This window comes from Dysidea avara, chromosome 7, assembly GCF_963678975.1.
Source record: "Dysidea avara chromosome 7, odDysAvar1.4, whole genome shotgun sequence".
NCBI classification, from domain to species: Eukaryota; Metazoa; Porifera; class Demospongiae; order Dictyoceratida; family Dysideidae; genus Dysidea; species Dysidea avara.
Window position 1 is genome coordinate 21,764,472 of NC_089278.1, and position 19,997 is coordinate 21,784,468.

Genomic DNA, 19,997 nt, shown 5'->3' on the forward strand with positions numbered 1-19,997 from the left:
GCTTTTCAGCTGAAAAGGTATGTATGTAATATAAGTATGTACACAAATGATCAAAGCTAGGATTAGCTATTCATATCACAATGGTTTTTATTGGGCAATCAATTTGTATAAGACAGATTTGTATCCGAGAGTAATGATTGATGTGAGCTATTGTAAACGATTGTGTGATAAGGTAATTGGAAATGAATGTCAGCGTATGTGTTGTGTGTAGCATATGCACATGTACATGTGCAATTGTGTGGTGTGTGTGTACATATATGACATACAAATTATTGTGAACACCTGTACACAGAAGAACCACAAGATTATAAAGGTAAGAAGTACTGTGATGATGCAAAATGTGCTCCAAAGCAGACCGAAAATTTTAAATTCATACACAATTAGGCTATTTGTATTATATACTATATGCTTCACTTTCACCAAGAGTTTTTATAGAACTCTTGTCTTTTCGAATTTATAAGTGCCACCCCCCACATTTTGTTCTATGACATCAGCAAACATCATTATGGATATCGTCCATCATTTCTTTGAGATCACTAGATGTTAGATGGTGTGCGACCAACCTCCTTTGACTAGATCATTGTGTGTATATATAACATCAGCCTGTGTCAGTGACTAATTTTGTGGTATCGCAAACAGTTATCAACTCTATTGTACTTTATTGTTGTCAGTATAAGGTACCTGTCTGTATTGGCCATTTCTAAATGTCCTACCTATACTTGTGTATGGAATATCCTGTCTAATGTGGTCACCTGCTGTGTTGAAATTTGGCCTAATTATGAGATGGATTTCACTGTACTACAGCTATTACTGTTTACATATAAAACTATTTTGTTGTTGTTACAGCAGTGACAAAGCTATCCGTCAGTTTATACTACATCTAGATGAGACGAAGGCTCTGGGGAAGAAGTTTGTGTTGGAAATTCTTGATGAGCTACACTTGTTTGTAAGTGAAGACGTGATGAAATCACTGCAAGACAAGGTTGATGAGTTGATGGAGAGAAATTCTTACTCCGAATTTGGTCAAGAAAAGGAATCACGTGTTCGAGTTGGGATGTGAAGACTACAAACTGCAACAAACTATACTTGCCTTACAAATGCATTTTACATTGCTGTAAAACTGTGGTGAGCTGCAATTAGAATCGTGCACATTTACCATTTAATGGTTCCTAATGTATAATCCGCAAATAGCGCCCAAGGGTGGAGTCGATTAATGTTTTCAAGTAGCGCCCACCTACCGGAAGAAAAATTGAGAATTGTTACACTCGTAATTAAAATTCTCTGCATTTTAACGGTCCAATTAAGTAAAACGCATGCGCAGTTGTTATCGTAGTCTGTCTAGCGTTGTGGAGTTGTGTGTTGTTTGTTGAAACTTGCTCTTCAAATCTAAAACAATGTCAGGAGATTGGCAACACGGATTGTTCGGATGCTTTGACGACATCACTGTCTGTAAGTTATCCACGGTGATTTTTCGCTCTAATGTACTAGTTTATTCTTGTTTCAGGTCTGCTATCCTACTTCGTTCCATGCTACATCTATGGAAAGACTGCAGAGACGCTCGGCGAGAGCTGTATCATGCACGCAATCGTTATCTTTGTCCCATTGTTGGGATTGTACTGCGTTGCAAATACTCGAGGACGGATCAGGGAGCAAAAGGGCATAGAGGTGAGCAACTTTCGTGTATTTTGACGTGTTTTATCTCGTATTGTATCGCGCAGGGCTCGTTTATCAATGACTGTCTTATGGTTACGTATTGTATCGCGCAGGGCTCGTTTATCAATGACTGTCTTATGGTTATATGCTGCGGAATCTGTGTGTTGCCACAAATGTACAATGTAAGTTTTTATTGTTAGCGCGCTTTGTGCTAGCTTCATCCCGCCAATTTTTCACCCTTGTAGGAAGTCAATCCGCCAGCAGGCCAGAGTATGGCAAGAATTAGAGATTGACATTTTAACAATATTAGGCTTGTGTGCAAATATGTTCATTGACAAATCGTATATGAATGTTTTAAATTAAGGAAGACCCTGTCGTTAGCACGAAGTATCACCCTCGTATGGGAGGATACGAAAGAAACTGAAGTCGCCATTTGCACTTTGTCACCTCTGATGCAAGAGGCCCTTTGAGGGTTACAATGGAATGCGCACTACAATGACTTCACAGGAAGTCGTGCGAGATAATTGGTTGGTTAGGCCACACATACTAAGGTCGCATCCTTTTATGGCTGTACAGTGTAGGGGGACCGCCAAACTTGCGGTTAGAAGGGCGTCCTGCCACTTCGCTACTATTTATATTGTGACCATGTATGGCGAAGTAGTTAAGAAAACATGGGTGTGTGAGTTAAGAATGAACAACTAGGATTAGAGCAATTTCATGGAAACCTGTTTATAAAAAATGCAAAATCATACTGCATGATAATATGTTACACTGTTTTATCAATGTATTTTGTTAGCCCAAGTCTGTCTATGTCATTCTTAGCATCATTAGGAAACAGTTGGTAATAAATTAGGAGTTCATCAATAAATTTCCTTAACAGAGACACTTTCAAGCCTTCAGCAAGTCCATTATAATATTCTGAGATGAGAGATGATGTATTTACAGATGGATGTTCGACGCGGTTTAAATAAAACCTGTGAGGAATCCCCAGAAAGTCTAATATTTCATATGCCTCTTCTGGAAGATTGTTCAAATTGCCGAAGAAATTGTAATGCACTGCACAAGGATGACAGAGTTCTATGAACGGTCTGAAATGTTCATTTACATACGGTAACTTTGTGTCAATTAAATACTGGACAAATCCCTCAAAGCTCGGATGAATATCTGGAGAAGTGAAATTCATCACCGCCCACTGGAAGAATTTATTACTTTCATATTTCTTTAGTATTTGGTACAACATACGATCTGGCCAGTGACGCAAGTTGGCACGATTTATTGTCACATCCACTTTGTTACGATATCCAGACACAATTCTATCCAATGGATTTCTCACAAACACAAATTTGAAATAAGTTTTTAATCGTTTGTTGCGTTCTTCTTGTGACAGGTATTGTAACTTATTCACTCCTTGGAGAATATCCTTGCCTGGACGCTTTGTATCATCTGCCTGCACTGTGCCATTCAAAACAGCAAACATTCTCTTCCAGTTAGAACAACCTGACTTGGGCACATAACAAAAAATGATCCTCTTAGAGTCATCATAAAGTAAGTGATGGTATAGTTCAGTTTGTGTGTAGTTGTCTTCAGGAAGTTCTGAAGAGAAGTTATACTTGGTGCATACTTCTGCCATAGCCATTGACTGATGCTATTGAAGACAATAAATTGTTATAATCATGGCACATGTTGTCACAAACCATCACAATGATATATTAATTACTGGGAAGCCCTTGAGGTACATCTATTTTCTCAAATCTTTAAAATCTACTTGAAGCCATATACATCATAGCAACATGTGGTCTAATTAGTGCACATCAATTAAAATACTACACAAGCACAAACATTAAGTGTCTTGATGATTTCACAGCTGCCAGTCATTGTGTGGTTTGGAAAAACACTTTAGAATAAATTACACTGAGGTCACCACTAAGGTCACCACTGTACAAACATGGCTCCCCCCCCTCCTACCTACCTGAAATTTCCTGAGGACGTCCTGTGGTTGGGGAGCAGAATGTTGTGAACTGATGAGGAACAGTTTTAAGACAATATCAATCTCCCATCTTGAAGGAGGACCATTATTGATTGTCCTGACATTTCTCTTTGACATACTCCTCAAAATTTTATTTAAATCTTTATGTACAACGCCACGTGGATTATTAGAAGGTGACTCTAAATTATTTTTGTTCTTTTCTTGTGTCTTCTGCTGAGGAGTTGGTGTGTCAAATCTTCTCAGTGATGGCTTGATTCTTATGTTCTTAACACTGGGTGTGACGAGAGATGGACCTAGTGACACAGTTTTAATCACACTAGTGACTAACTGCGACGATAATGGAGTATGCTGATCTTCAGACAGGCCTGGAAACACAACATGACACATGGTTAAGTCATTTATCTGTCTACTATATCATTGGCACAATGATATTAACCAATTCATACCAGAACACACATGAAAAACACATTAGGTGACTACTTTTAACACTTCTCTAATAAGGTGTCCAGAAGCTAAGAGCAGATCAGATCATTTTTCTGAAGTTTCCAGTTCAAAATTGTGATACCAATTCCTGTGTTGCCAAGTCAACAGAACTACTTCAGCAACATGATAATGTGTAAGTGAAGCCTGACTAATGCAGCCTTAACAATGAGGTCATGTTTGGGACCTGGCCACATAAAGACTTTATCTCAACAACTGTTGCTAAGTAGGGGTTCATATGTTATTACTGATCTTACAGAACCAGGCAACATGTTTATGGCAAGGTTTACTAATAGATAATTTGTGACAAAACTGAATCCAACCTACCAATTCACTATAGAGTTACATATACATATAGATGATGGAAAATGGTCTACTGAAATAAACATCAAAATTTCTAGTTGATTCAAATAATTGAATGGATGTGTACACTGCACAATTATGTAAATAAATTATTTCACATACAGTGTATGTGTGCGCGCGCGCATGCACGCACACACACACAAAGCTTTCGGCAGGTGCACCACTTAGCCACTTGGAAGGCAACTCCATTTGGGCAGGACTAGTAACCCACAGGAGGACTCACAGAGAGTGGTCATGAAACCTGAAGTTCCACAATGACCCCAACATCACTAAGCAAGACAAGGACAGTTGGTATTTGCTTCCCCAGTAAACCCATTGATGTTATGACTGGGTGGGCTGCTTCCACAGCAGGGACCTGGTGTCACACACACACACACACACACACACACACACACACACACACACACACACACACACACACACACACACACACACACACACACACACACACACACACACACACACACACACACACACACACACACACACACACACACACACACACACACACACACACACACACACACACACACACACACACACACACACACCACACACACCATATAACTGGAAAGGAATACAGGAGCCTTTACAAGGAGTTGAAACAGGTACATATACCACCTCACAAACAACATCTGAGGGTATCACTAAAGGTGTACATTAGTGGTGTGCTGGACAGGCAAGAAAATTGCTGAAAGGATCATTGTAGTCAGCAATCACTACAGCTTACTGTAGCCATTATTCTGTAATGGTCAGCTCTAGCACTGACATGGACTAAGTAACTAGGGCAATAAAACACTGGGTTTTACAGAGACAGTTATAAATTCTGTTACACCAGTACACCACACAACAAAACATTTTAACATGCACACTTTATGAACATCATACCATATCATGACTACTTGTATGTAAATGTATATGGACTTCATAGCAAAAGTATATGCGCAAGCTTATATACAGTAGATTTCTTTAATAACACTACAGATGTACATAACATACAACACTTGGCCATTTTTTTTTACTTGCTAAACTTTGATCTGTGGCCAAGGGGTCTGAAATGTATAGTTCTTGTAATTAATCAAGTATTGGGAGAATATTCAAATCACATGATGTTTATTATTGGACTAATCGTAATGTAGAAACCTGTTTTGCAAATTTTAGAAAAAGGAATCCCAAGAAATCAATACCTGCAAAAGCAAAATTTAACTTCACATGCAGGTTGCAGTACTTGCCACTTGTGTGCAATAATGATATATGTATTATTACCCTACCTATATTATAGCAGGTATTTTTTTAAATTTTATATTAGAGGCAGGATGGCCATTGTGAGATTGATGGTGTATATACTGCAGACAGCAATATATATAGCCATGATCATAGATAACAACAGATACTATGTTAAACGCCACACCTTCAATAGTAGCCACATTTGAGTGGTGCAACGATCAATTTTGAAAACAAGAGCTGCAACTTAATTTCAAGCATTGAGTGGTGGTCAAATTTGAATAGTTGCTACATTGATTTTTAGAACTAAGGTAATAAACGCTATGGTGTTTAATCAAGTAAATATGGTACCTCTACTTATGCTATGATAAGCTGAAATCCATTCTAGTCCAGTGCATAGGGATAAGGCATCAGTATAAGTTTTGGCAAGCATGCAAACCGCTTAAAATGAACACTTCCTCTATTAATAACTCATGTTATTGCCGATAAGCAGTGCTGAATTATGAGGGATTACCCTGGGGTTTCACTTGGTCATACACACCCTGACATAACTGCAAAGTCAGCAGCTTGTGCTTACATGGATGAAAGTGGTTTAGGGTTTGAGGTAGGCTGGACACTACAAATTGTGCCTTGTTCTAATCCTGTATGTCCTTATAAGTTCTACTATACACTAGGTTATTTTACATTCTTTAAATCATGTACTAGTGTCCTGAAGTGAATGAGGGTGGATGGGATGCCAGTAGAGACAATAAAAACATTCAGTGGTATATATTTGGAACATATTTCCATTCCCTTGTCACCTACTGATGTATACACCCACTGCTGCTATCATTACAGAGCTTTCCTCAGCAAAATAAAGTGGAGCGGTAAAACTGTCAATTTGCTACCAACATCAAAGTCAATTTGTTAATTGTTGTGTAAGCAATCATTTATCGGATTGACTCAATTACCGGAAACACGTGTTTCAATTATTGGATGGGCGTTTTTGACAAAGACTGTTTTATGTTTGTTGAGGGTTATAATTCTACTGATAAAGGAATGGACAAAGGTTTACAGTTTGTTTGACTTCTGTACTGTAGGTATGGAGCTGTATTTGGATGCGAGTTTACCCTGCGCCATCAGTAGTATTTGTTTTCCATCAATTTGAGAGAGTAGACCCCTCTACTGTTGATTTCTGCTTTGACGTTAGTTACCAAACAATAAAAGAAACAAGGCAAGACATAGTCAAGGCCAGGACTCGATGAAACTTCCACGAATAAACATGGTACGGCTACCATCGAACATGGCAGTTGAACTGGCATGCTCATAGATGACATGGCGGCTGTGGTGAAGGCAGAGGTTGGTGAGAATATAGTCCTGAATAGTGTACTACCATCAGGCCAACTGTTAAGAAGCGTGGGTACTCAATTTCATCACTGGAAGTGAAGTATGCCACCACGCTATCCCTACAAAACATCTGAAATCAAGGGATCAAGAACAGTGTACGGTGAAGAATCTAGAATTGGTTGGGAGCTTGTTTTTCCACTATTTGTTACTGTAGAACTGTTAAATGATCATTGTGTGTTCAATTATCAAGCAATTTGTGCATACATTTTTACTTAAAAAATTGTAACTCCTACATTACGCATTCTGATGTTCCAAAATTTTGCATGGATGTCCATTAGGCACTCACAATTATGTGGGATGTTTGTCGAAATTTTGATGGCTTTAGGAATAACCTTTTGTTGGTGGTTAGATATTGTTCCGGTAATTGAAACACGTAAGCGTATGTGAGTTCCAGTGAACGAGTTATGGTTCCAGTAATCGGTTATTTCGACTCCGCACCTTTTCGTCTGCTACTGGTCAGGGAAGGCAGCTATTGACATCAAACTTAAAGCACAGAAGGATGATATCTAGGGGAATATCTCTGCCAAAATTTGTGCCTGAGGAATGTTTGCAGTAGAAGGTACGTTCCGTGGTAATAAGGGTGTCGGTAATTGATTGCTTACGCTATACATTCTTTTTCCACATCAAAAGAATTTTGAATAAAGTACAATAGCACTGCTCTACCACTTGTTAGGGAAGCCTGCTGCATTAACAGTTAATTTTATATGATGGTTGAAAGCAATCACAGGCTGCTCTACAACACTGCAAGCCTTGTTGCATTCAAAGTCACCATGCACAGTATGTTCAGCAATGTACACTAGAGACTTGGGTGTGCATGCAGTAAAATATTATGTAACACCATCTCCTTATGAGGTTTTGTAGCGGTCACTTTACACTCTACATACAACCAAGAGTATATAATGGGGAGGATACAACATATGATGGCATTTATCCCATATCAACAATCGCATAGCACTGAGTGTGACAGCATAGTGTTATGTTTAGAGTAATATAAACTTGGCCTTCTACAGTAAAAATAAGTGTATACTTATGTGGATCACTACTGAAAATATCAGTATATGTCTGGAAGCAGTTTCAAGATAATGAAATTTCCCACAAAAACGATTTTAGAAGGATGCAAAGTAATCTCTTTGCAGTAAATTCATGGGAATGTATATCCTGAGTGTACATACTACAAGCACAGACAGACGCACTATAATCACTCACACTTCACTACACTCACCATTGATAACAACATTATAAGGAGACAACATCCAATAGGAATAGACAAGTTGACACATCACAACTACTCCAATGAAACCCAAACAACATCTTCTGCTCCGAAATAAGCGTAATCTACTCATGTGTTACTCACTATAGGACATTTCAATAGTCATTAATAATTGTAACAGTGCATTGTGTGTGTATACAGTGAGTATCTGCACTATACGTACACTTTTATTGCGAGCTAAAATATATCATAGGTTGTAGGTCTACATAATCTACCATACACCTGCAGGACCAACACAGCATGACACAACAGTGCAATACAATATGCATTGTAGTGTGACAGTGTGTGTAATGTTGCATGAAAACATTATGCAATGCAAACCACACAAGTAGCAATTCAACCATGTGCTTTCCTGTGTAAATAAGCTATTACAAAACGCACCTCAACAAAATGATCAAAATTAGCTCCAGCTAAATTTCACACATGTACACTGCAAGTGAATTAGTTAGCAATTAAACAAGTCAACGCGAAGCCTTAACAAGGTGCATGCAACGTGCTGTGGCCTTGTGGCCTCGTTCTACACACTTCAACACAATATAGTAGTCCATAACGTGACTAGGCAAACATACAAGTTATATAACTACATCTATACACATGCACTTACGAAATACAATGTTTACACGGCGCCTTAAATGGAATAACACACCTTCCACGTGAATGTACCATATTCTAATATTTTAGTACGTCGACTGAATAAACTATGCCTAAATCAAAGAGAAATAAGACTTGTGAGTATTGTAACAGGCCGGTATAGCTATTATCCTGTGTTTTTCTTAACAGTCCACTTGACAGCCACCAAGAAGAAAGGCAGGAATGCCAAGGAGGACCTTCTACAGAAGGTGCAGTGTGATACAACATAGATATACTAACCCCAGGTACCTGGAGTTAGTATATCTATGGTTACAAAGTGTGTTGGGGTTATGTGACTTGCTGTAGGTCAGGGATAGTGTGGACCAGTTCAGTCATGCGTGTGTGTTCTCTGTTGATAATATGAGGAATAACTTGATGAAGGATTTAAGACAGCAGCTAGGAAATGGCAGGTACTATTGTTGATAAAACAATATAATGGAAATCATAAACAGGGCCCCTCTTGGTTAAACATACTTTGACATTTGTCCATGCCTTCATATCCCCATTTTGCGTACCCATAGTGTTTCTGAGGGATAAGTTTATTGCAACTACCAACACCACAACACTTCAAAGTTGAATACTTCATTGTATGCAAATATACTGTTGTGTTTGATCCTTAAATCCTGGTAGTAGTGAAGATATTCTTGTTCTTGATCGTTTACAAGAAAAAATCATGCATTTGAGGTTAAATGTTGGAACTGATAAAGCTATAAATACTGAGTACTTGTGTTAAGGTGGCAGTCAAGCGGCTGGTTGCCCACTATTGTTTTTTTCGGAATGCTGTCTCTCTGTACAGAGTTCAGGGAATTCTAGCAACAAGGAGGTATTGGCCTATGTTCCTGCTGTGTAAAGAAGATCATTTTGTCTTCGGTGCTATGTTATAAGACTGTTTCACAATATTACTTGAAGGAAGTTTATAAATAATTGCGAAGCGATAACCCTTTTGGTAACCAGTGATTTTTAACTGTGTTCATATTATTGTCAACACTGGCACTTCAGAATGCACAAAACTTACACTAAGTTTGAAAAAAATGCACTACTGGTAAAATGCATACCCTCAGCATGATGGTTATACAAGGGAACATTCCTCAACCTGTCCACACCTAGCATTCACAATTTTATCCTGTTATGACCAGCTGTTGTGGAATAAACCTCCTCGGCAGGTGTAGTGGTAGGACACATGCTCAATTGCATGAATTACATAATCAAGTGGATTTCACAGTAACATGTTCACTATGAGAATTTCTATTCCATACCAAGTACTGAATGTTTCTCAACCATTTATTGCACACAAGTGGCTCCATTCTCAATGTGCGTTACTATTCAGTGCACTGGAACACTGGACTGGCTTAATTTTATCTTATACAATTTCTCCTTTCTCCACCTTTTCAAACACACTTTATGTAATAACTTGAAACAGGCTGTAGGACCAGGTGTCCTACAGACCTTCAGCACTTGTGCTGTAAAGCCTTAACAAATAAATAAATAAAAGATAGCAGTGATGTGCCATTTTATTAAATAGGAATCAATTTATCAACCAATTAGAAATTTATTGGTATCGCTAACTGTTTTTAAATGCATTGGTGAATTAAATTTTACTGATTCTTATATATACATTACTGCTAAAGTAGATCAAATCAACACAAAAGGCATGTGGAACATTACATTGGTAATCAGTATCAGCCATTACAAAATCTCACATCGGTGCATCACTGTACATTAATTAGAAACCCTCGTTGCCAATGAAATCTATAGTGATGTCTTATAACTAACCAATTCCTATTTGTTCTAACCTGTAGTCACGATTATGACCTTTGCTGTTATTAACCTCACTACAAGTGGGCAAGGTTGGTAAACAGTTTCAGCGTAGGTAAGATAAATTATAAATATGAGAAACCATTCTCTGTTATTCTGATGATGTGATCAGTAGCGACATATAGTGAGTGGAAAGTTATAAATGCAGTCAATGATTTTGCTTACAGTTGTAACTCAGGTGCATGTATAGGCATGACATAAGCACCTTATAAGAAAGATTCCTAGTTGTCTCTTATTCTATCCCAACATAGTGGTGTTGCATATATGGACAATAGCCACTATCAGTTTCCTGTGTACAGAGTCAAATTGGTTTGGTCTGTATGTTGTGGTTGGAAGTAGTGTTACAGTACATATTTTGGCTGTTTATATTAACTTACTTTCTGTATTTCACGAGTTGTAGTACAAAACAACAGGGCCCAGTAGACATGTGCTTCACATAAACTTCAAGACAATATTTTTTTGTTTGAATGTTATCAACCAAGCTGCTTTAGTGTCCAACTTGAATAATTTTCAAGTGGCTGAACTCATCTTGGTACAGATGGAGTTATCCAAGAACTACATATTCCATAGAAATCCCAGGAAGGACCAATAAACAAGGCACCAGGGAGTACCAGGTTCACAATGCATTGGGTGACACACAACCAGCTTTGTACTTTCACCTATAATGTGTGTATGCATACATACAAAATAATAAAGTTGCCACTTGAGAAGATCAAAGACTGTTGTGTAAATTTGGAAGTTCATGTACCATTGCAGTAAGGAATTAAAAGTACCTAATGAGATGATGTTGGTAACTGGGGACTGTACTATTTTGAATTTCTCAGCATTGTGCAATGTATTGTGTTGGGGCTGCTGAAAATGAATTTGTGACCCAATCTCTTCTTGTAGTAGTGTACATGTGTCAAGAGGCACATATACAGGTGTAGCTGTGTATAACAAGTACATTGTTTCAACATTTCACCATATTAAGTCATGTAGCATGCATATTGTGTTGTTACCATGGTTACTACCATGGTTACTACAGTGTGTGTGTGCATAAACATTAGTGTTTCACACTTAAAAACTTAATAATGTTTTATGTTACCAATTAAGTAGGAGTAGGTATCTGATATCTCTGTTGCAAGAAACCACAAATTTTTTAACATGATGGTTAAATTGTTCCCTGTATATGTAAAAATGTATGTAAAAATGAAATGTAAGTTTACAAAGTACTTATAGCTTACTTGCATAAATGTTTTTTGGATTTTTGATCACTGATATCATTTCTGTTGTGTCTAATTTGTGTGTACATATGGCAGAATATTTCTTGGCAAGAATAAGGTCCTGCAACTAGCCCTGGGCAGGAATGAGTCGGAGGAATATAAAGATGGACTTCATTTTGTCAGCAAGGTTAGTGAAACTGCTCAGAGAGAACTCCAAAACATATTGACAGATTAAGGCTGGTTTTCATATAACTCCAAACTACCTGTGTCGTTGCCTGTGATTATTACCGGGTATTTATAAAATACGGTAATATGGAAATACAACTTGCTGGTATTGTTACAATTGTACTGGAGCCACAGCAAGATTTGGGAATGGCTTAAGTCATTCAACCTTTTCGCTTCATATTGTGTCACTAAAGTACTGTAAATGAAGGCATTAGGCATGCCATTGCTATTGCCAAGGTTCACAAAGTAAAATGCAAGCATGTAGCAAACTGTTTATCCACTGCAACTATCGTAGGAGGCTGTACTGTAACACTGTCTTGTGCTTCTGACTCAGACAACATCACAGACATCTGTGGCTGTATAGGAATTATACTTTCAGTGTCTGTACCTCTCAATTAACACCTTTCTACTTTCACGAGGCACTAACTATAGTTATTCAGTTATTTGTGGAGGCTATTAGCTGTTAGGTGTTCTGTATTGACCCTATATTTTGTAATGCTAGCAGTCAAAGCAGTTTCTTGTATGCCTGTAACAATGTTAATGTACTGTTTGTGAAGGAATACAAAGCAAAACATATTTTTATTCACGATTGTATCCGAAGTGTGCTTTTCCAAAGCTAACTATGTATGCGTTAGTGAGCTTTTGCAGATATTCTTGTTTCGCACTTCTGTACACATATTTTACTGTATACAATGTTTGGAGTGTGGATCATCTCCACTACCAGTGTTTCTGTTTAATAGAAACTGACAGGGAATGTGGGACTGTTGTTTACTGACCAATCTGTCTCTGATATTGTAAGGTGAGTGATGTATTGAGTGTATGTACGCGCATGCATGGATGGGGTGATTGTGCGTGCGTGCGTGCGTGCGTGCGTGCGTGCGTGCGTGCGTGCGTGCGTGCGTGCGTGCGTGCGTGCGTGCGTGCGTGTGAGCACATGTGACATGCATCTACGTATATATGACACAATAAGCTTGTAGAAAGATCACTTGTAAACTCAACTGCTTGTAAAGCTTGTAAGACTTCTTGTAAGGACGTTTAATTATTCCTTCTTGACTAGAGATTATATCTTATAAACAGTGAAATATATGATCAGACATTTGTATAATTGATGCATCTTTTGTTTCACACAAAAGTGTAAGAGTGGTGTGTACATGTGTGTGGTTCTTGTAGTGAGATGGTTGACCCACCATCCCTATCAAAAAGAGTTAAAGAGAGGAGAGTATCCAACACAGTATAGGGCCTCTATAAGTGAGCCTGAATCTTATAAACAGTGAAATATATGATCAGACATTTGTATAATTGATGCATCTTTTGTTTCACACAAAAGTGTAAGAGTGGTGTGTACATGTGTGTGGTTCTTGTAGTGAGATGGGTGACCCACCATCCCTATCAAAAAGAGTTAAAGAGAAGAGAGTATCCAACACAGTGTAGGGCCTCTATAAGTGAGCCTGAATAATCTCTCAGCAAAACTCTGTATTCTCTATAGGTAGGTGAAGATTGCTTCAATCATCACATTTCTTTGTTATGCCAGTGTGAACATTTTGCACATCTGATAGAATAGACCCTATACTGTGTTGGACACTCTCCTCCACTCTAGCTAAGATACCAGAGTCACCTAAACTAATACCATTCAAAATACCAAAACTGTCAGTGGACACTCATGCATATGTATCCACACCACACCATGCATTGTGTGAAGTAAATATTTGCAAGACTAAAGCTCCTTGTGTGTAGTCTTGTTTCTCCCTGATTTGACATCCAGTAGTAATACAAACAAAACTGCTATAGGCATGTAGTTGCTATATATTGTGAAGGGTAATACAGTATGTGTATACCTGAGTGACTGTTTTGTTAGAGTGTTTACTCTAAACCATAATCTGAATGATTATCTTTCTATAGCTTGTTCAAGTCAGCAACAATTCCAGAGTTTGCTCGAGCTGGTTGTGTTGCTACTGAAGACGTAAATTTATCAGCAGGTAATGTGTTGTGTCACATGCTGCACATTTTAAGTACACACACAAAGCTAGATGTAATCAATGTGGTAGTGATATGTGTGCATATGTATTAATTTCTTTACGATGAAATTCATCAGGGCAGTTTGTTCATTTATTATCACCATGTATTGTTGTTCTCAAGGTCCCCTGGAGCAGTTTATCCACAGTATGGAACCACAGCTAAGACAACTGGGCTTGCCTACAACGTTAAAGAAAGGTGTGATCATTCTGTAATGATCATGACCAATGTCATATTCCAGGAGTGATTGTGTTACTAAGTGACCACATCGTTTGTAAGAAGGGTGATACCTTGACCCCAGAACAAGCTAGGCTATTGGTGAGTGTGCTATAGTAGTTGAAGTGTAAATGAGTTACTTGTCTTTATTAGAAACTACTCAACTTTACAATGGCGGAGTTCAAGGTGTGTCTAGAAGCAGTGTGGACTAAGGACGGCACTTTTGAAGAGATTTCTTGAAATCAATTCTTATTATTTCATGCATTTCCAAATTTTCATTGTTGCATTCGATTGTGGTAATAACGTATAACACGTGGGGACATGGCGCAGTGGGGAGACGGAGAGTCTTACAGTGATGGGGTTTATGGCGACAACACTTACGATTCAGGTTCGTGTAATTCTTGCACGAGTATTGCTTGCACTTCACAGCACGTAAAGTCTTACTTTGTGCTAAGCCTACTACCGTTATTTTCAGGAGCAATTAACAGCTTATCGCCATACGCCTTGGACCCTTCATATCTTCCTAAGGTACCCATCGGTTTCATCGTTATGCTAGGTTCTAATTGTTTCACTCACGTGTAGGAGCCAGAGTACATATTCCCGATAGAATCACGGAGAAGGTCGCTAGGAGACCGGATCTTACCAGTTACTGGACATTGCTACTTGTCAGGTAAGATATTAATGTTTGTTTAATTCTCTTGGAAATAAGGATCACCAATAGAACATGGAGATTTAGGTTAGAGACTATTAAGATTAGGAGTTTGGGAATCAGGTAAAGTCTGGTGCACCACAGGGACTGACAGGGTATGGTTCTTGTGATGGTCATAGCATGAATAGAGCGACCAAAGTGTAAATGAAACAAGAGCAACTTCCCACCTGACACTAAAGCGGCCTGTTACCCATCATGGAATATGTTGTCCCAAGTACTACAATACTGACATTAAAAAATGCAAAGAAGGGCTGCTCAATGGATTTCATCAGAATACTCTAGAAACACCAGTGTTATGTCATCACTGTCATCTCTTAATACCAACAGTGTCAGTCATCAAGACATGATTGTACCATAAGGGATTTTCACCCCCATGGGCAAACCAGCTGAGCTGACTGCCCAGTGGAATGTGCAAAGACCCTGTAAAATGTAGTTGGAGTGATGAGGCAAGGTTTGCTTACTTTACAGTAAGATCCCTCCCATAAGTGTAGGCATTTTTTCTGTGTGTAAAATACAAGATATGGTGAATCTATCACCAGCCCTAACTTGTAAACTCAATGTTGGATCAGTAAACCATATCAGTTATTGTTTATTGAACATGACATCCAGCGTAAAATTTTGGTCTGTTTCTAGCTGTCATAGCATTGTTTAGTGTGTACCTTCCTCATTGGTTTTTTAATTACAAGAGGCTAATTTAGCTGTTATTCCGATGCATGAGACAGAAGTCCGATGCATTATTCCGATGCGTGAGCTAACTTCAATTACATGCGTCTCCACATAATGTATGACAGTTAAGAGGTCTATGTTATGCACAATTGAAATCTGTGTATTACGGACACCTCAGGATTGACCAGTTTATCTTGATTATCGGTAGGTAGGCCAGTTTATGTACTAAGAGATACTTTAGGACTATTATCAAATTTTACCAAATTTCCAGATTATTGAGGTGTCCTCATTTTCAAGTCCCGCATTATCAGGTTCCACTTTATGCATGGAGTAAATGTCTTGTCCTAATGATGTAGTGTATATACTAGTTAAAGCACTACTGCATGTACAATATAGAAATAAAAGCACAGGGGCGTGGGCAAGAGACTAATATAGCACGAGGCGAAGCTGAGTGCTATATTAGGCTCGAAACCATGTCTGAGTGATTTTATTTTTATTAACTAGTTGCGGTGTCTATGACCAACAACCAACCAATACTATTATATGAATACATATGAGGCTCATGTGGAGGAATGGGTGTGCCAGGGTGGAATGGCTGAATTGTCTTGTATTGTTATCGTGTAGCTAACCATATTCCTGGTATAGGGCACACGAGATGCTCACGTGATCCGGGAGACAATTCAGCCACTACCAATCTTCATTACAAACTCATGTGGTAAACAACCCCACTGCTGTCCATGCCTGAACCCATGTCACATTGACCATACCAGGTTAGGCATGATCAGTGGAGACTAATTTAGGTGAATTAAAGGGAGGGAGGGAGGGTGGGAAAAGTAGCTTCCCAGCTCACAACGGCTTGTCTGTTAAACGTACGTCACTAAGTAACCAGTTGGCGGGCGCCTCAATCTTATTCAAAATTCCTACCCACACTATGTTGGTGCACGTGACTGCACTGTGTACTGTTGTTCATATTTCCATATCAACAGTGCTAGCTATATGAATGTAAAAGTAACCATCTAGTTAACACTGTTTAACCTGTGGTTAAACTTGTATATTGTACAAGTGCTAACTGGTGTGCTGTCTTGTTGTCTTGTTCGAAGTGTTCATTTCATGAACTCAAACTGCATCAGTTTTCAGTCATCAGACAATCAGTAGCCTGAGTAGGTGTCTATGTAGTACAGGTGTGGTAGTAAAACAAATTGATAGTATCTTTTTGGCTACTTTTGGCGATTAGAAATGTTATGCACGTGATCTTGTTTTTTTGTAAATATTTTCCAATCAATTCTTTGTTTTCCAAACCAACACATAACTGTACTTTATTGTGACGCAAATAGAAATATTGCACACTAGAATGCGTTACGGAAAATAAAGCACACCTTTTGCTTTGATCTCACCCACGCAAAGTACTTTAAATAAAGTACTCCTGCTACAGTATACGTACATACAAACAAGTTGATGTTGAACTACTTTTAAAACCAGGTGTCCATGCAGTTAATATTATCCCTACTAGCATTGAGTTATTTAAGTCAATTTGTTTTGGTTTTACATATTATCCCTACTAGCATTGGGTTATTTAAGTCAATTTGTTTTGGTTTTACATACACAGTCTTTTATGGTTATTTCATGTATTTCATAGTTCAATAATTACCTTGTTTTCATTGCTAAGGAAGCGTAACACCACTTTAAATGCTCAGAACTATCTTTGTATATATAGTTTGTCTATTGAGAAAATTTTCTCGACCAAGCTTCTTTGCGTAAGAAAGGGACATGCCTCTTTTGCCTCAAAGAGATATACGGCCCATGTTGTTGGTTTTTCAGTCTTAACAACACCCATACAGCCTATTATTAGGAAAACTGTTCACACCATATTCAAAAACCAATTTCACCCATATATATTTCAAATAAAGCTGAACGATAGTGGTGATTAATCAAGTATCGTGATAAATTATGCGTAGTATAATACTGAGACAAGTGTAATACAGAGAAAATGTAATTACAAATTTTTGCCAATGAAGTGTTAGAAAAGCGGATACTTGATGTGTAATTGGATTGTTCTGTGTGTGAGGCTGAGTGTCTTTGATAACTGCTAGTGATGTTGCGATACAATTGCTATCATGATATAAAAGTTATTATCAAAATTAGTAATTATGATAGTTTGCAGCTCTAATTTCAAACTGACACAAAGTATATGCTTCAGAGTAAAGCTTACCTTTATTTCAGGAATGTGCAAAATTGATGGGCTTTTGTTCAGCTGGTTGCATAGGTATTTACTTTGCTCCATGAGATTATCATAGATTAAAGCTCTTGTGATCACATTCTGCTATACAGTATATAAAGGTTTGTGACCACTTGTGTACAACCACTGTAGGCAATATTAAATTCATTCTTGAAATATTTGTGGTTTGATTATTATTGTGTCTTATGGCTTATCATAATGTTTACCAAGTTCATGTGGGCCTATGCCTGTTTATTCTGGTTTCCTCTTACAGGTATAGCTGTTGGAGGCGCATGGGGCTTGTACGAGGGTTTATCAACACTACCAGTTGGTGAATCAAACAGATTGAAGTTGAATACAGTAATCAACTGCTGCACAAGAAGAGGTCCCTTCCTGGCTAACAATCTTGCTGTACTAGGTGTGTGTCTGTCTGTCTGTCTGTCTGTCTGTCTGTACAATGTGTAGTAACCATGTGTATGTTCATTCCAGGACTGATATATTCAACAACTAACCACATATTGTGTAGAGTTACAGAACAAGAAGATAGCATGATTAATTCTGTAGCTGCCGGTACCCTGACTGGAGCACTGTACAAATCAACAGGTATAACAGTGTACGTCTTTATACTGTCTACTTTACCTTATTGTGTTCTGTTAGCTGGATTAAGACCTGTGTTGATAGCCAGCAGTCTTGGTGCTTGTTTTGTTGGCAGCATTGCAGTAGGACACTACATCTATTCTAATAGACACAGATTTCTCAGATACAACACTGCATAATAACCACACGAGTATTTATTATTTAATAAAATTCCTTTGTGTAATTAAGAAACCAATTTGAAATCGGATGTGGCGGGAAAGCACAATTGGCGCCTACGTTACACAATTTCATTGGTTAGAATTTGTGCACATCTAATCCCCTCGGAGTAGTGTGAAGGTTTGGTTGTCGTCTTCGCTTGTAGTAGTTTGAAGTATCGCGCTATCATAATGGTATGTCTGCGCTACTTTGTCATGTGTAATGGCTTGTACACTGAGTTAATGCTGTGTAGCGCATCGTGCGCCAACTGTTATTTCTAACAGATGATGGGTTTTAGTTGAGGCCATTTGTCTTTAGCCTTATTTGTGTCTAGTTTGGTTTATAATGATGTGTTAGTCTTGTTTTATTACCTGGTGTTGTTTTTCAATAACCTAGCCGGGTGGTAAAGCTGGAAAAGATGCCAAAACGAAGGCGAAGGCTGTCTCGAGGTCACACAGGGCAGGACTACAGGTAAGAAAGGTATTTCACCTTCAAAAAAGCAAGGTGTTTTGAGGCCAGTGATTTGTTAGCGCCTCCTGTTTATTTAAACGCCTGTGCCTGTAGTTCCCCGTTGGTCGTATCCATCGTCACTTGAAGCAGAGAACCACGAGCAAGGGACGTGTTGGTGCCACCGCTGCCGTATACAGCGCTGCTATCTTAGAATATCTCACTGCTGAGGTAATACCCTACTGCTGTGTTGAGGCAATTTTGACTATAGTCCCACAGGTACTAGAGTTGGCTGGAAACTGTTCTAAGGATTTGAAAGTGAAGAGAATTACTCCACGTCATTTACAATTAGCCATCAGAGGCGATGAAGAGTTGGACTCCTTGATCAAAGCTACTATTGCTGGAGGAGGTATAGACTTGTCATTTCAGTTCCATCAATCACCAATATGTTTACAGGTGTTATCCCATACATCCATAAGAGTCTTATCACCAAGAAAACCACCCTCCCCAAACCTGCATAAACTGAAGTGCATACATGCTCTAGTATATATTGATGTACTGTTTTATTAAATTTATATATTATCTATAAACAGGTGACGTTGTGTTTTTATGTTCTCTTGAGTTTCCTGGTGAACTGGTCCTGTTGAAAATAAGTCACAATAACAAAATGAACCACATTTGATTACAAGGTATTTGCATTTTAG

At 38.4% G+C, this 19,997-nt stretch overlaps 5 protein-coding genes across 6 annotated transcripts; 4 read left to right on the forward strand and 1 right to left on the reverse strand.

Moving 5' to 3' along the window:
- The first annotated feature begins 1,291 nt into the window (after positions 1 to 1,291).
- Positions 1,292 to 2,020, forward strand: LOC136260421 (uncharacterized). Its single transcript, XM_066054146.1, has 4 exons — positions 1,292 to 1,449; positions 1,505 to 1,665; positions 1,767 to 1,835; positions 1,899 to 2,020. The coding sequence occupies exons 1-4, from the start codon at positions 1,395 to 1,397 to the stop codon at positions 1,944 to 1,946; spliced, it is 333 nt and encodes a 110-aa protein (XP_065910218.1). The 5' UTR covers positions 1,292 to 1,394; the 3' UTR covers positions 1,947 to 2,020.
- Positions 2,021 to 2,352: 332 nt separating this feature from the next.
- On the reverse strand, positions 2,353 to 9,007 carry LOC136260414 (carbohydrate sulfotransferase 11-like). Of its 2 annotated transcripts, none has more exons than XM_066054140.1 (4): positions 8,968 to 9,007; positions 8,316 to 8,446; positions 3,623 to 4,005; positions 2,353 to 3,298 (listed from the first exon to the last, which is right to left on the reverse strand). In XM_066054140.1, exons 2-4 carry the CDS (start codon positions 8,434 to 8,436, stop codon positions 2,420 to 2,422), a joined length of 1,383 nt encoding a protein of 460 aa, XP_065910212.1. In that variant the 5' UTR covers positions 8,437 to 8,446; positions 8,968 to 9,007; the 3' UTR covers positions 2,353 to 2,419. The 2 variants fall into 2 exon arrangements, with proteins under 2 accessions (XP_065910212.1, XP_065910211.1); XM_066054139.1 differs by lacking the exon at positions 8,968 to 9,007 and adding an exon at positions 8,745 to 8,955.
- Positions 8,968 to 14,767, forward strand: LOC136260417 (mRNA turnover protein 4 homolog). Its single transcript, XM_066054143.1, has 9 exons — positions 8,968 to 9,091; positions 9,144 to 9,202; positions 9,300 to 9,403; positions 12,107 to 12,197; positions 12,976 to 13,034; positions 14,135 to 14,211; positions 14,372 to 14,446; positions 14,490 to 14,566; positions 14,618 to 14,767. Exons 1-9 carry the CDS (start codon positions 9,064 to 9,066, stop codon positions 14,702 to 14,704), a joined length of 657 nt encoding a protein of 218 aa, XP_065910215.1. The 5' UTR covers positions 8,968 to 9,063; the 3' UTR covers positions 14,705 to 14,767.
- On the forward strand, positions 14,715 to 18,893 carry LOC136260419 (uncharacterized). The gene is made up of 6 exons (XM_066054144.1): positions 14,715 to 14,852; positions 14,940 to 14,992; positions 15,047 to 15,134; positions 18,329 to 18,472; positions 18,544 to 18,657; positions 18,712 to 18,893. The coding sequence occupies exons 1-6, from the start codon at positions 14,786 to 14,788 to the stop codon at positions 18,828 to 18,830; spliced, it is 585 nt and encodes a 194-aa protein (XP_065910216.1). The 5' UTR covers positions 14,715 to 14,785; the 3' UTR covers positions 18,831 to 18,893.
- Positions 18,894 to 19,888, forward strand: LOC136260420 (histone H2A.V-like). The gene is made up of 5 exons (XM_066054145.1): positions 18,894 to 19,040; positions 19,243 to 19,317; positions 19,411 to 19,524; positions 19,573 to 19,702; positions 19,750 to 19,888. The coding sequence occupies exons 1-5, from the start codon at positions 19,038 to 19,040 to the stop codon at positions 19,812 to 19,814; spliced, it is 387 nt and encodes a 128-aa protein (XP_065910217.1). The 5' UTR covers positions 18,894 to 19,037; the 3' UTR covers positions 19,815 to 19,888.
- Positions 19,889 to 19,997: the final 109 nt, after the last annotated feature.